Genomic DNA, 14,944 nt, shown 5'->3' on the forward strand with positions numbered 1-14,944 from the left:
CGCCCTGAGTCCTCACTGGTGGGGAGAGCAGTGAGGCACTTTGTTTGCTGTAAACCCAGCCCCGGCTGCCCAGGAGGAGGGGTGACCTCATTCCTGGTGGGCGTAACATCGCCAGGCACGGCGTCTTTGGCTTTGATGGGGACAAGTGGCCAACACTGAGGTTCAAACGCCAAAATGATTCCAAAATCATTTACACGGGCACGAGATGACTGTCCCCAAAGGAGGCAAAGACCTGCTTCAAGGCTTCGGATCCAAGTGTGTGTGCGTCTCGGGAGACGATATTCAGTGTCCGACACGTTCCTTTAAGTCTGAATCCCCCTCCCCCTTCCGAGACCCTGACCACAACAGACAGGCCCTGGAAGCGGTCCCTGGCTTTAGACAAACAAAAGCAAAGAATGGAGTGCCTCGGGCCTTCAGTTTGGCAAGTGCATGAGCCATCCAGGATGCAGCCTCTGTGGCAAACAGAGCCTGAGGCGCCGCAGGCCCGGACCAGAGCTGGAGCTTGGCTGGCCAAAAGCTACGGGGGTCCAACAACTGGGTATGGGTTGTGGGGATGGACAGAGGAGGTGCTTCGGGAGCTGCCCTGAGGCAGAGGACTGAGATGTGAGTCTCTGACACCGGGGTGTGGGAGAAGGTGAAGACATGTTCAGGGCATGTGGAGTTGGATGGCCAGTAGGCAACTGGCTGTGAGGGTGAATGTAAGAGAGAAGGAAGCCAGGCCTGGAGACCACCAATTTGGGGGTGCTTAGATATGCATGCGGACAAGTGTTCAGAGAGTGCTCAGTGGGGTCCAGTGGCCTAGGAGGACCACGAAAGCCACCAGCTTCCACAGTCAGGAGTCACTAGTGACCCTGGCAAGAAGCATTTCAAGGAGCATCATGGTCTCTTTAATGCCTCCGAGTTCCCGTTGTGCTCACCACCTGGAGGATCTCTCTTCCCTCTCACGAACTCCTACTCATCCTTCAGAGGCCCAGCTCAAATGACCTTCTACTTTCAGACTTCTGTTGACCAGTCTTTAGCCTCACCTACCTACCCTCCCCACACATAACCAGGACAGGAAATCACTCCCTGACCCATTTGTACTACACTTAGGAACTTGCACATCCACATGTCCACCCCTCCCATCAGACTGGATGCTCCTTTAGAGCAGGGGCTTGGTTTGTTCTGGTTAAGGATCCCCTACACTCAACGCAAATCCTGGGACTGAGTTGGCAGGCAAAGACAGCAGGTGTGAGGGGGAGTCTATTCCAAGTCTGGGGCAGAGTCTGAGATCTGTGGATCTTCCCTGTAGCCATGAAGCTGATCCAGAGGTTGTATCTGGGGTCCACTCTCCACACCAAAGGGGCCAGTTACCAGAAGGCCATGGGAGTCCTGCATGATGTACTCGGGGCACTGGGATGAACTCTTCCTACCCTGGGCACACCTGAGGCCTCTGCACAGGTGGGTGGCAGCCAGCTCCGATCTTACACACATGGAGGCTAAGCCCCACCCCCAAAGGACAGAGCTCCCTTAGGGTTCCATGAGAGCCACACAGAGTGAAAACTGGATTCTTCCCCCCTTCTCTCCATCTGGGGACCAGCTGTAAATTGTGCTACACCCTTCTTGGGTTCATGAGCAGGTTACACTCCACCCAAGCTGCCTTCATCAGTGCTCAAATGTGCTATATTCTTCTGGATATCTTTTCGGATTACTCCATTCCCTGCATTCTCTGTCCTGACCAAAAAGTATACTCTAGCATTAAGCACAAATCGCTTATAACATGAGAGAGGTTTTTTGTAGCTATGTTTTGCTCCCAAATAAACAGAAAGCTTCTAGCAGGCAGAAACAAGTCCTACACCTTTCTAATATCTTCCTTGATCAGGAGCCAAGTAGAGGAGCTCAGTAAGCCTATCTGACAGACTAGTGCACTTAAAGCACCAGTTCACCACCCGTGGCAGACATTGCTAATTAAGCACCTATCTGCTCTCTCTGTGATGGATGACTCACTCCTAGAACCTGATTGCTCCTGCCTGTCTTATATGGTGGCTGTTCCCCATCAGCAATGAAGAAGCTGCGAAACGTGAGACTTCCAGGAGGCCCCAAGACGGGGCTGCTCAGGGTGGCAATGTGCTTGGATGCGGCCCCTTTCTGAGGCTCTCCCAGCCTCCATCTGTGGAAAGCTGATGAGGTCGCAGAAAATCAAGAGAAACAAAGAGAACCACCATCCCCAGTTCTCAGTGTTTCTTCCAAGAGTCATGGCAACCACTCTTCCCCGCTCACCACTCCAGCCACCAGCCACTCAAAGTCCGGAGCAAAGGGAGAAACCCACTGCCCTACCTATGACATGCCCTTGTCTAGGCTTCCGGCTGCCCACCCAGCCGAAACCAGACAAAGGGATAAGACGAAAAGGTGGGCAACTCGGATGCAGCTCATTGGCTGCTTTTAATATTCCTTTATAAACATTCTTTCTTCCTCCTTTGCTACTTACTCTTCTCTGGGCTAAGAAACGTAGCTCAAGACCTGATCGGGGTATCACTTTTCAAATGCCCAAATCCCTGTAAAGGTTTAGTGTCTGGCTGTGTGCATTTTGCTCAGTATTAACATGTTCAATGGAGTACTTTGATTTTTTTTTTATCTAGACGCCAGAAGCTGGTGAATATATGCTTCATAGCTTCAGATAAACCTTTTGTTCTTCTGGGGCTGATCAGCTGGTAGAGCAGCGAGAGGGAGAAGGGGAGGGGAATTCACAGGGGCTCAGCGGTTTCAAAAAGTCAAATTACCTCTGAGCCATAGCAAGGCTGATAATTTAAATGAAAAAATATATATACAGGCTGCAGCACACAACACCGTCTCTGGTAGGACTTTTAATGAAGCCCCAGTTGTGATGACACTGAAGCCGGAACGCTACAGTGGGATAATTACTTGGCTCCCACACAGCTGAGTTCCATAGATGCATTATTAACGGCACATTCCTCGCCATAACGAGAGCTGAACAGAGGTAAGCTCCGCAGACCTGGGCGTCCGCCATTAGCGGCCTGGTGCAAACACAAATGAGTGTTTTCACAAAAGCATGCAAAGGTTGTGAAATTCCAATGAATCCAGGGCTTGGAGGTGGGCATGGGGTGGGGGTGAAAGGGAAGGGAGGAAAGGGTACAATATAAATATAAACATGTGTGTGTGTGTGTGTGTGTGTGTGTGTGTGTGTATTTGGTCCACGCAGACGTGGCCAGAGATGTCACCTTTCCCTGCACAATGTACTTGGAGTAAGGCAACCTGGGAAATTATGGAGTCAGAACACATTGATTTTCCCGCAACAGATCCAGGCGGCAGCCCTGATGAAGAATTACGGAGGAAATGCGATAACCTAATTCTCCTCCAACCTGGCCCTGCCGCTCCTGCAGCCCGGAGCTTACCTGGCTGGGGCCACGGGGCGGCGCCTCCTGACCTGGGCACGCTGCACAGCCGGGCTCCCGTTTGGCACTTCCAGGCTGCCCCCTCCCCCTCTGTTCCCAGCCCCGGTTCCCCTCCCGAGCCCCGGCGCTGGCTCAGGCCACATTTTCAGGACATGCAGGGATCACCAGCTGCCTCAGAGTCCAAGGGCCTTCCGGAAAGGGGTAAGCCACAGATACGGGTATTCTTGCTCCCAGCTCACCCCAATTAAAGCCAGGGACAAAGACACACGTAGCATTGTTATGCGGGGCCAGAGGGATCCTATGCACGTCCCATACAGAGGCTCCAGAGCACTGGGGTGACTTAGAGGAGACGGTGGGAAGCCGGTGCCCGGGCCCTGTGCTTCCCCGCGGTCCTCTCCTCGGTTTCGCTTCCCCTGGAAGCGTCTGTTTCAAGGTGACCCTGTTTCGCGAGTTAGCCCCAGCGTCCCCCGCCTGCTCACAGAACCAGGGGCCTCCCAGTAATTAACACCCGTACTTGATGAGGTCCAGCTGGCAAACTGAAGCGATGCCAGCATCCTCCACTCAACAACCTGGGCTCCTCCAGCCGGGCCCCAGTGAGGGCCCCTCCCTCCATGTCCATTCTGGCCACCCTGTCCCTGGAGGACAAGGCAAAAGTCACCCATCTAGCATGGGTGTGCAGTACGAAGTGGTTTATAACAGTGAAAAGCTAAACACTCCAACGGGTAATTTAAACTGTAGCAGTTCTGAGAACGAATCAGCAAGCAGCCACAGAAAATGATGGTGTAGATGTGTGTGTGCTGACATGGGAAGCTGTCACCATATACTGCTGGAGGGGAAAGGTTACAAAACAGTATGGATATTATAACTCCATTTAAAACTAAACACTGTGTAAAAGCGTACACAGTGGTTCCATTTGTACGAAGGAACAAAACAGGCGCCAGTATCTTTGCTGTCTGAAGTCAAGATCACGGTTACTCTGGGGGTGGGACTAGAAGGGGGTAGGACGTGGTCCCCTGGGGTGCAGGCGATGGCGTGTCACGATCCAGTGCTATCTGTACTGATGGGTTCGGTGTGGGAAAGCTCAGCGAGCGTACGCTTATGACTTTGGAGCTTTTCTGTATGTAAGTTATGCATCAATAACAAGGCATTACATATTTATTGATATGTGTGCTTTTCTGTATAAATATCAAACTTCAATAAAATGTTTTTTAAAACTGTGTTTACACGTGTATGAACACACAGAGTCAGGAAAGGCAAACAACAAATTGTTAACAGCAGTTTCCCCCAGGAGACAAGATGAAGGGTGATTTCTATCTTTCTATTCATCAGCATTTTTGGGGGGGGGGGGAGAAGGAAAATACATTAAGTTGTGTGTGTGTGTGCGTGTGTGTGTGCGTGCGTGCGCGTGCACGCGTGTGTATGTTTTTAAGATTTTTTTAAACAGGAAGGGGCAACTTGCCTGAAATTATAAGGAACACGGTCAATTAGCAAGATGAATAATAACACCCACCACCACATCATCATCTATTCAACAAATAAAAGCGCTCAAATGCAATTTAGGACCTGTTCCGCCTGAGCCTTCTGGATGCGGGCTCTCCTAGAAAAACCGAGGCAGAATTCTTCTGCAGGAGTCCCTGGCCCATGAGCAGTGTGAGCCAAAACGTAAACAAACAGCTCTGCGTGGCAGTTCTTCTCCGCAAAGCTTAAGAGCGGTCACCCACGCCGCCAGGAACGGGCCACGTGCACCCAGAGAATAGTTAGACAAAAGAAAAGCACGCGGGAAGTTCCGACCCACTCGGAAAAGGTGTGTGATCCCCTCCCAACCTCAGCCACAGCCCACCCACCCACACTGTTCCCCTCCCCTCCCCTCCCCCACACCCTCCTTGCTCATTTCCGATCACTTTCTGACACATCTATCTTAACCCCGCTATTCCCCATATGCGCAAATTCCCACTGATGCTCAAAACACAGGTGAGAAGAAATAGAAGGTAAGCAAGATGTCAGAGTGGGAAGAGCTCGTGGGGAAGAAGTTGGTCATGCAGGAGGATTAATCATCTGCCCCCAACCCAGACCAATATCCTTTAAATACCTAATCTAGATTTATTTAGAGGAGACGGGAAGGTTGTCGGGGGTAGCGAGTAGAAGGGGGGACCCCTGGTGGCGACTGCAGGCTGTCGGATTCTGTCCCCAGCAATCCAGCTCTGACCCCAGACTCCTCCTGCCGCAGCAGAACAAAAGCTCCGCAGGTTTATAGACCCCACCCCTTAGAGGGTGTGCCTCATGTTTGGACCCTGCCCCTGCCGGGCCTCCTTGGAACTGGCCCTCCAAGAAGTCCCGCCTGGAGATACTTCCATGGGGTTGTAGCACCTCCCAAAGGTTTGCTACCAAACTCAACCAAGTCACTGTCCCTCCATGCTTCAGCTTCTTTGAAAAGTGGAAAATCGAAATCTGAGCCCTAGCCTCTTCACAGAGAGCGGGGATGCCCTGGACCCGAGAACCCGTGAGACTGCTGGTGTGGCACCTAGAAGCAGGCCACTTCCTTCTGAAAGGGAACAGAAATTATTTAGCAAAGCACAAGGCAAAAAAACTATTTTCTACCAGAGGGAGGACCAAGAACTTTGCTAGGGGCTTAGGGGCAGCAATTTCTATCTGTGATGCTCTCCTAGGTCCCTGTTGGAGGAGCAGTGAGCTCAGGGCCAGACCAGCAGAGGAAGGAAGGCCTCCCACAGTCACCGAGGGCCCCAAGACACAACTCCCTACACCCCTGCAGGAGACCTGGTATGAAATGTCCTAGATTACTGGGGATGGGCCAAGCCAGCAGAATAGACCCCGAAAACAAAACCAAAAGCAGAGCAAAGCAAGTTCTTGAAAACTCCCTCCCCCCAAACTGCCCGCCCCTCAGCTGAGGGGTGGGGGCCTCCAGGCAGAGGCCCTGGCACTGGCCTCCCCCAGCCATGAAAAAGGGATGTTTTCTGGATTGAGAAGCAAACTTCCTCTTACAGATTGCTCTGGGTGTTCTGAGACCAGGGTCCAGTTGTCTCTCTCTTTATTAAAAAATACCATACTTCCCTTCCCTTTGGAACCTCTTTCCTGACTCCTCTTTCCTCCTCTTTCATCAGAAAGTTTGGTGGGAAGAAATGGCCACGCACACCTGCACTACCATGGCCAGCAATCTGTGCTGGGGAGCCCCCAGGTCTCTCCCAATGAAGAGGTCAGCTGTTCTACAGAGAGGATGCTCCTCTGTCCCTCTCTCCAACTCTCTCTCTCTCCTCTCTCTCTCACACACAGATCCAGAAACACACAGGCACACAGAAGAAGGGGCTGCCTGTCACGCACACTCAGACACACACACCACACACACACACACACACACACACACACACACACACACACACACATCGGAGACATACACAGAAATGCACAAAACAGAGAAATAACCCGATAGATCCAAATACATAGAATCAAACAAATATACAAGGCCACAAACACTCCCAAACCCAAACCCAAAACACAGACACAAACCCACAAACATCAAATCTAGTGACCCCAAAAAACCCACACACACACGAACACATAAATAGAAGACTCAGCAACAAGCCCACAGGCATGCAAATGTAGAGACGCAAATAAATACAAATTACACACAAACTCCCTGCTACAACAACAACAAATCAAATAGGCAGAAACCCACAGCCAGGCTCAGGGACAAACCCCCAGATAAGGTTGTCAATTCAGATACCTCGGGAGAGCAAGGAGGGCAGAAACAGGCTGGTTATTGCAAAACTGGACCAAGCATGCAGGCGAGGCCAGAACAGGCTCTTCCAGAACTCCCTGGCAGCCTCTTTCTGGTTGGGGTCCTTAAACTCCTCCCCCTGCCTCCCAACCCTGGCCACTTCCTGAGACCCCAACAGGACCCTCCACAACACAGCTGCAGGCTGGAGGGCAGGGAGTGATTCAGGGGTTGGGGGTGGGGGCTCTCTCTCCTGTCTCCTAGAGCTCCTTTTCCTCCCAAATTAGGGCCATACAAAAAAGGGGCTCAAGAAGTTGGGTATCCTTGCACCCAGGATTCAGATAGGATCTCACAGGAGCAAACCAAGAACAGGACACGCCTCACTGGCTGCAGACAGAAGCTGAGCACAGAGGTCAAATCTTTATAAACCCCAGGACTAAACTGCCCTCCCCACAGCCCCTGGTCCTGCTGGTATCTATCTCCATTCTGCAAGATGCTCAATAGCATCTTCCTGCCACAGACCCCTTAGGCCTGCCTGACTTAGACCCAGAGTAGCAACTCTGATATTTAGGATTCACAGCTAAGAATTCCATTTTAAAAATATTGTTATCTACCGATATCCCTACCCAACAATAGGCTAACAAAATATTAATTTTTGCAGCTGACCAGTTCTCAACCAGTAAATTGGGGAGAATAATCTCTAAAACCGAATCCAGCTTCACTAATCTTGAAATGTCCACCAAAATTAGCACCAAACTTTTATACCACACTCGCTTCCTGGAAAATAGACATATCAATTGTCTTTTCAAACCTCTATAGTATTTTGTCAATATTTTTTTATTACAGCAGAGAATGTATAAATATTTTATTATAAACCAAAGGCCTAAAATAAACAGTTTAGTAAATAGTTATTACATTACAAGGAAAAACATCTGTGGAAACTGCTTTCCATGTAATTATTCTTGCTATTTTACATTAGCGCTCAACGTGAATTTCTTTGGCACTAATGTTTCACTTGTTCTAAATCTTCCTCCTTGTTGCTATTATTAAAATCTTAAAAAGGTGCCAAATCTTAAATGAAGAAAAAAAAATGATTCACTAGAAATTATTCATATCACAGTGAGTCGCTACTAAACCTGGCAGGGGTGCAGTATTTTCGGTGAAATTAACATAAAATATACAACTGCAAATTATCCAGGAAATAGCTATGTTCTTTACGGCATGCTTTTACATTCGGAAAAAAATGTTCTCCTTCTCCATCTCACACAAAGCCACAGACAGCCCCACTCCGGCAAGTTTTAAAGGGAAAGTAATAGATTTGTCAAAGGAGCACGGGCTTTGAGAAACAGACTAACAAATAGCTCATGGGTGGATCAGCCTTAGGTAATTACCAGAGACAACGTCAGAAACGTAGGGAAGGCAAGAAAAACAGCCAGCAGCTTTCTTCCCCCTCGATTCCAGAGAATGTATTTCCTCTCACAGGCCTCAGCTCTGTCTCCTAAACACAAGAAAAACTGTAACACCATGTAAAATGCAAATCTCGCTGTAAATATTTTATAAAATTGTTGCATACATCCCAAAAGCTATAGGTCTTAATTGAGAGCAGGCGATTTTTCTAGTCAATATATGGAAATGGAAAATGCTAATTTGTGTTTTTCTACTTATGAAACACCCTGGAGAACAGCAAGCCACAAATGCACTCACTTTAATATTATAAATATAATTTGGCTCCCTCTTTACCATCCCCACAGCCCTGGCTTTTATCTCCCTGTGGCTGCAGGAGGAGAGATGGAGAATCGCTTTCACAGCATCAGCCTGGGAAGGCGGCCTCGGATGTTGGCAGGGGGGACATGAGGCACAGAGCTGTGTGCCCCCTCCCCTACCATCTTCACCCCCTGGGGAATGGCAGGCAAGGGCCACAGGCCAGGAGGCACTGCCCAGCGTCTGTTCCCGAAAGGGCCGGAATCAAGAATGAAGGTGGGAGCTGTGGCCACGTGGCTCCTCCCTCCTCCTCTGATGGGCCTGTTTGGGGTCTGTGCTCCATCTGACTGCCTCAGAGCTCCCTCTGGGCAAAGGAGACTTCTCTAAGGGCCACCCCCAGAGCAGCCAGGATGAACAGGGGTGACTAGTGACTAGCAAGATGTTCGACCAATGCAAGTTGGAAATGCCTATTTCCAAACTCCCAAGAGAGATTGAGGCCTCTGCCAAGGATCCTGAGAGCCTACCCCTCCCAGCAAGGGGAGCCCTGCTTCCTCAAGGGCCCACAGGCCGCCCACCCCCACCCCCCTGCAGCCCCATCTCACAGTACACTTCCCATCAGGAACACAGGGGCTTTCCCACCTAGAGCTGTACAACCCTAATCACACGCGGCTACGGAACGCTTGAAATGCGGCTGTTCCACACTCAGCGCAAAATACACATCAGATTCTGCAACCTTAGTATGAGAAAACAAATATAAAAAATTTTCATTAATTACTTTTTAAGCTGACTGTACAGTGCAATCATAATAGTTTGGATATATTGGGTTAAATAAAAATAGTTCATCTGTTTCCTTCTACTTTTTTTCAGTGCAGCTAGTAACACATTTAAAATTACACATGTGGCTCAAATCTTATGCCCCTTGGACAGCGTGCTCTAGAGTACGCTCTGGTTTGCTGCGCAAAGCCTGCGTCGTGTGAGTGTGTGTGAGCACGGTTCTCTTAGACACCGTGCAAATAGGAGGTCCCCAACATTATGATCCCAGAGCTTTACAGGTCTCAGAGTCTGGGATCCTACGATTCTGTAAATCCGTACATCTACAGTTCAAAGAAAGCACTACATGGTAAAGAGATTCTATTACTATTGCTTCCCAGCATTTAACAAAGGTTTTACAATGATAATCATGAAGAAGGCAGGCCCTCTGGCCCTGGTCTTGCCTACTCCTCAATCAAAAAGAGCTCAAATACTTGGTGATCACAGTCCGCTTCTCCCCGCCTCCAACCCCCCTCCCCGGCCGCCTGCTGGCTCATGAGCTCAAAACAGCTCAGCCCTTCTGACTCCACCACCACCAGGAGGCTCCCCAGTGACTCCTGCCCATGCTGACTCTCCCCCAGCTCAGAATGCAGAAGGGGCCTGTTGAGAGAGCTTGTCAATCATGCACAGCCTTTCTCTGAGTGTTATCCTCTTTCTAGAAACTGTTCTTCAACTTCTCCTCAAATTTGAGTAGCAAGGAAGCAGAGGGACTGGTGAAAAGGACACAGTTAAAGTCAGGTAGCCTGGATGTAACTCCAGGCTGCGCCTCTTCCCAGCTGTCAGAGCTTAGGTAGGTTCCTGAGCCTCTCCTTGCCTCAACTTCCTAATCTGTCAAATGGGAACGACAACACCGACTTTATAAAATTTAGGGGGAGAGTTGAAATAATGCATGTAAGGTACACACTCCATAAATAGCAGCTCTTGGTATTTTTACTATTATTGTCATTTTTTGGTCATTCCAGAGCCATCCCATGACTCAAAGCCAAGTCCTTGGGTGTCTGGACCAGCATTCCCGGAGGGGAGAAAGGACAGGGCCTAGAGGATTTTCCTGCCCCTTACTAATGATAGATAAGGCAGCACCCGGGATTGGGTGCCGGGCCAAGCATTCCACTGCACAGGAAGTCCAGGGGGTGGGGCCCATCCCCTCCAGAGGTCCAGGCCTTGCACCGCTGCATGTACAGACACTCTCTGCAAGTCCAAGGTGAGGGCTGTTTGCTGAACAACCTCCCTGCTTTACCTCCAGGCACTTTTGGTCATGCAAAAAAATATCAGGGGGTGGGTAGACACTGTGAGGACTGGATGGACACTATTTATAATTAACGTAGGAACTGTTTACTATAAATGATTGCTTCTCAAGGCCCGAAAATCTTAGGCTGAACCATATGAAACTGCCATTTCTGTAAGCTGAAAACTGGATGCTCAACCTAGTAGCTTTAACACCTCAAAGCAGGGTGGCCCCTCTCTGGAGTACAAGGCTGCACTGTGGTTAAGGGAGCCCCAGCTACTGGGGTGCCTGGGTGGCAAATAAACATCTGACTCGGTTTCAGCTCAGGTCATGATCTCATGGTTCATGAGACCGAGCCCCACACTGGGCTCTGCGCTGTCAACACAGAGCCTATTTGGGACTCTCTCTCTCTCTCTCTCTCTCTCTCTCTCTCTCTCTCTGCCCCTCTCCCCCTTCAAAATAAATAAATACATAAATTTTAAAAATAATAATATAAAGGAAGCCCCAGCTTCTGAATTCCACCCTGGGCACCTGGGGCTGAGAAGAAACCTCTCCCCAAACATGCACATGGTGTGTGAACACACAGGCATGCACACATACATGCTTCTTTGCCTTTGAATTTGCTTACAAATCAGAAAAAGGAGGTGGGAGGGATGGGAGGAAGGAGAGAAAAGAGGAGACAACAGACCCATCCGACCCTGTAAACTTCAATGATCCAAAGAAAACGGCAAATCAAGGGAGCGCTTTCCCATTGCAATCAGTGCACGAAAGTGCCTGTTGGGGAGAAACCGCCTCACAGGGCTGAGCACTTGATCTTAGACACTTTAACCACACACCCGTCCTCCCCCACCCCCCTTTCACAGATATGTAAATCAGGACTGAGAGAGAGCGATGAACCACTCACAACAAATGAGTGGCAGAGTCAGATCTGAAGCCAGACTCTGAGACTCCAGAGCCAAGACTCAAAAACAACAGGCCAGACAGAATGCGGGGTCATGCCTGGAGTCAGGGGTCCCGGTCTGGGCTCAACTCTCGTTCAGGCCTCGCTGCCTTCACCTGTTAGATGAAGACGGCGATCCCGACCTCATTTTCCTGGCAGGGATGCGGCTAAGACGGATACATGGACATTTGGGCTTGCAAAGCTCCGGTCCGTTCATTCTTCTCATCCCCGAAACCCACTAAGTGCCTGGCTCCGGTCGAGGCACCGGGGGTGCTGGCCAGGGCGGGAGAGACAAGGTCCCTGGTCCACTCTGGTGGGAAAGGCAAACACGACACAAAACAAGTGAGTAAGGAGATGGCAGCAGAGGCCGTGAAGCGCTATGAAGGCAATAAAACAGAAAGAGGAAAGAGTGCCGAGGTCGGGGTGGGGGTCGTCAGCCCAGCGAGGCGTGACACACGAATGGAAGAAGGCAGCTGAGTGAGAGCTGGAAAAAGAATGTTCCACACACAGAAGGCAAGGCTGGGCAAACACCTCAGGATGTTCAACAAGAAACAGATCACGTGGCTAGAGCAGGGCATGCAGGAGGAGTGGGACGTGAGGCCGTGAGGTGGCAGGGCACCGCAGGCAGGTCAGTACAACCACCCGGAAGAACTGTCTGGCTGAACAAATCCCTACCCGCTGAGCCAACAATTCCTCTCCGGATGATCACGCAAAGGCATGGGCACACACGACCACAGAAGACCCCCCCCACGAGGGTGAGACCACCCCCCCCGGCCGTGGGTGACATGTCGGTCACGGGTGAGACCCCCCCCCTCCGCGGGTGAGACCCCTCCTCTCCGAGAGTGAGGACCCCCCCCCCCTCACTGTGGGTCACGGGTGAGACCCCTCTGCAGGTGAGACCCCTCCCCCCCGCCGTGGGTGACATGCCCTTGGCGGGTGAGACCCCTCCTCTCCGAGAGTGAGGACCCCCCCCTCGCCGTGGGTCACGGGTGAGACCCCCCCCCCGCCGTGGGTCACGAGTGAGACCCCTCCCCACCTCCCTCGGCATGGGTGACATGCCCTTGGCGGGTGAGACCCCTCCTCTCCGAGAGACCCACCCCCCCCACCCCCCCTCCGCTGTGGGTCACTGGTGAGACCCTTCCGGGGATGAGATCCCCCCCACCCTCCGGGGGTGACATGCCCTTCGTGGGTGAGACCCCGCCGCGGGTAAGACCGCCCAACACTCCGCGGGGGAGACACTCCCCCTCCTCGGGGGAGACCCCTGCGCAGATGCCCTTCAAAGCGCCATTCACAACAGCTCCAAGCCAGGAACGACGGAACATCCGGCAGTGGAAGGACACACAGCAAAGTGGACGGTGCCCATGCAGGAGCATACAACTCGGTGATAAAAAGTAACAAACCACTGGTCCACAGAGGAGATGTACCTCGTGAACATTAACACTGAGCTAGAGAAGCCAGACACAAAGGCGACAGACTGGAACATTTCGTTATTCGACACTCAGAAGCAGGGCAGACTAATCTGGCGGTAGAGGTCAGAGCGTGGCTGCCCTTTGCGGGGTGCTGGCTGGAAGGGAGCATGAGGCAGCTGCAGGGGGCAGGGAAATGGGCTGTTTGTGGATGCTGGTGCTTGTTAGATGGGTACACATGCATGAAAGTGCCGATCACATACATACGTACTTACACAGACGTACTTCTGCACCCTTATGGAATCCAAGTTCAGCCTCAGTCTACTGGGGGCAAGGCGGACCAATCATCCCCAGTTGCGGAGGCAGCAAAGACCCCTCACCTGGGGCGGCTCTTGCCCTGCCCCTGTGTCATGCAAGTCCCCTCCATGGGGACATGCTGAGTTCATGAAACCCTACAAGAAGACACCCAAAAGCCAAGCCAGCAGAACCCACAGCCCCTAAACCAACCTCAGGCTTCTAAAATCTGGGTCAGATGGAGGAAATTCTGGGCAACAACTTAGCCCCAGTTCTCCCGATGGGATGGCGGGGAAGTGGTGAGAAGCCCCAGGGCAGTGGAGACAAGGCCAGGCTGGTCAGAGGCCCAGCAGGCAGTCACGAGCCGCCCCCCCCCCCCCACTCACGGGGAGCAGGAAGGGAGCCGGCCGACGTTTATTACCCGCCAGCAGCGAGATTGACTGCAGGCCTCCTTTGCCCACACTGAGCCATTAGCTCGTAATGGCCCCGAAGGCTCCCTCGGCCACAGACCCAGGCCCGAGCGCTCGGGCTCCGACACCAAAGATACTAATGACTACCACATTGCCGAAATAAATCATCATCGCTCAGAAGGGGCTCCGGCCGGCCGGCGGCTTCCAAACTTCATTTCACGAATTTCCCCCTTAATACTCAGCTGCCTTGGCGAGGGGGTTCTTGGGTGGACACGTCACCAGCCAATTTCTCTGCTATGGTGTTTATAAAGAAAAGAAGAAAGAAGAAAATGGGGGGATATTAATCTATGCAATGCGATAGGATCTTACATTGGTGGGAATCTGGAGATTGGAGTAAAATCCCGTTTGAGACTCCCTCAAGAGCTTAATGGTCCAGACCTGGCAGCCAAAAACACCCATGAAAGTCAGGTGGAAAGTGTGTTCCAGGGAACACTGCACCCTCTGGAGAGATGCTTCATGAATACGGGGGCTCCATGACCACGTGGGGGCAAGTTGGTGTGGAGGTTGAGTGCATGGGGCCCAGAGCCAGACTGCACAGGCTCTACCCCTGGCTCTGACTCCTGCTGGCTATGTAACTTTGGGCAGACTGCTCTGCCTCTGTGTTCCTCAATTTCCCCATCCATAAAATGGGAGAATAGGGGAGTTGGTGTGAGAATTAAGTAGGATAGTCAATGCGAAGTGCTTGGACCAAGGCCTGGCACGCAGGCAAGTACCCTGTGATCCCCACAGGAATCGTCAACGGGTCCAATCTCGGTAAAGATGTATAGGAGGAAACCTGGTTAACATGGTGATATGCCCACTTGCTCCCATCCAGCCATGTTATAGTTGGAGTGAGTGCTGGAAGGTGAAATGATTTGCTCAAGGTCGACAAGCACATGGGGAAGGACAGGCTGGAATCCAGGCTTTCTGTTTCCCAGGCTGTATCCTTTCCCCATAAAGACCCTAACCCACAGCCTCAAAAGGCAACACTATCTAC

The 14,944-nt window shown here is 51.4% G+C and overlaps 1 protein-coding gene across 4 annotated transcripts in view; it reads right to left on the minus strand.

Moving 5' to 3' along the window:
• Positions 1–14,944, minus strand: part of ZNF423 (zinc finger protein 423) — a 333,481-nt gene that overhangs the window by 89,824 nt on the left and 228,713 nt on the right. The window contains exons 6-7 of one of the 4 annotated variants that reach the window (XR_006590643.1): positions 13,480–14,202; positions 11,915–12,108 (exon numbers count right to left, since the gene is read on the minus strand). The exons of 2 other annotated variants lie outside the window; for them this stretch is intronic. Coding sequence is in view for 1 of the 2 variants with exons in the window: in XM_023245565.2 (XP_023101333.2) it covers positions 14,147–14,202 (56 nt within the window). In the remaining variant the exon portion in view is untranslated. Of the gene's footprint in view, positions 1–11,914; positions 12,109–12,952; positions 14,203–14,944 lie in introns of those variants that run through there. One more of the 4 variants, XM_023245565.2, reaches the window with a different exon arrangement.

The sequence above is a fragment of the Felis catus genome, chromosome E2 (genome assembly GCF_018350175.1).
Source record: "Felis catus isolate Fca126 chromosome E2, F.catus_Fca126_mat1.0, whole genome shotgun sequence".
In the NCBI taxonomy this organism is placed as follows: Eukaryota; Metazoa; Chordata; class Mammalia; order Carnivora; family Felidae; genus Felis; species Felis catus.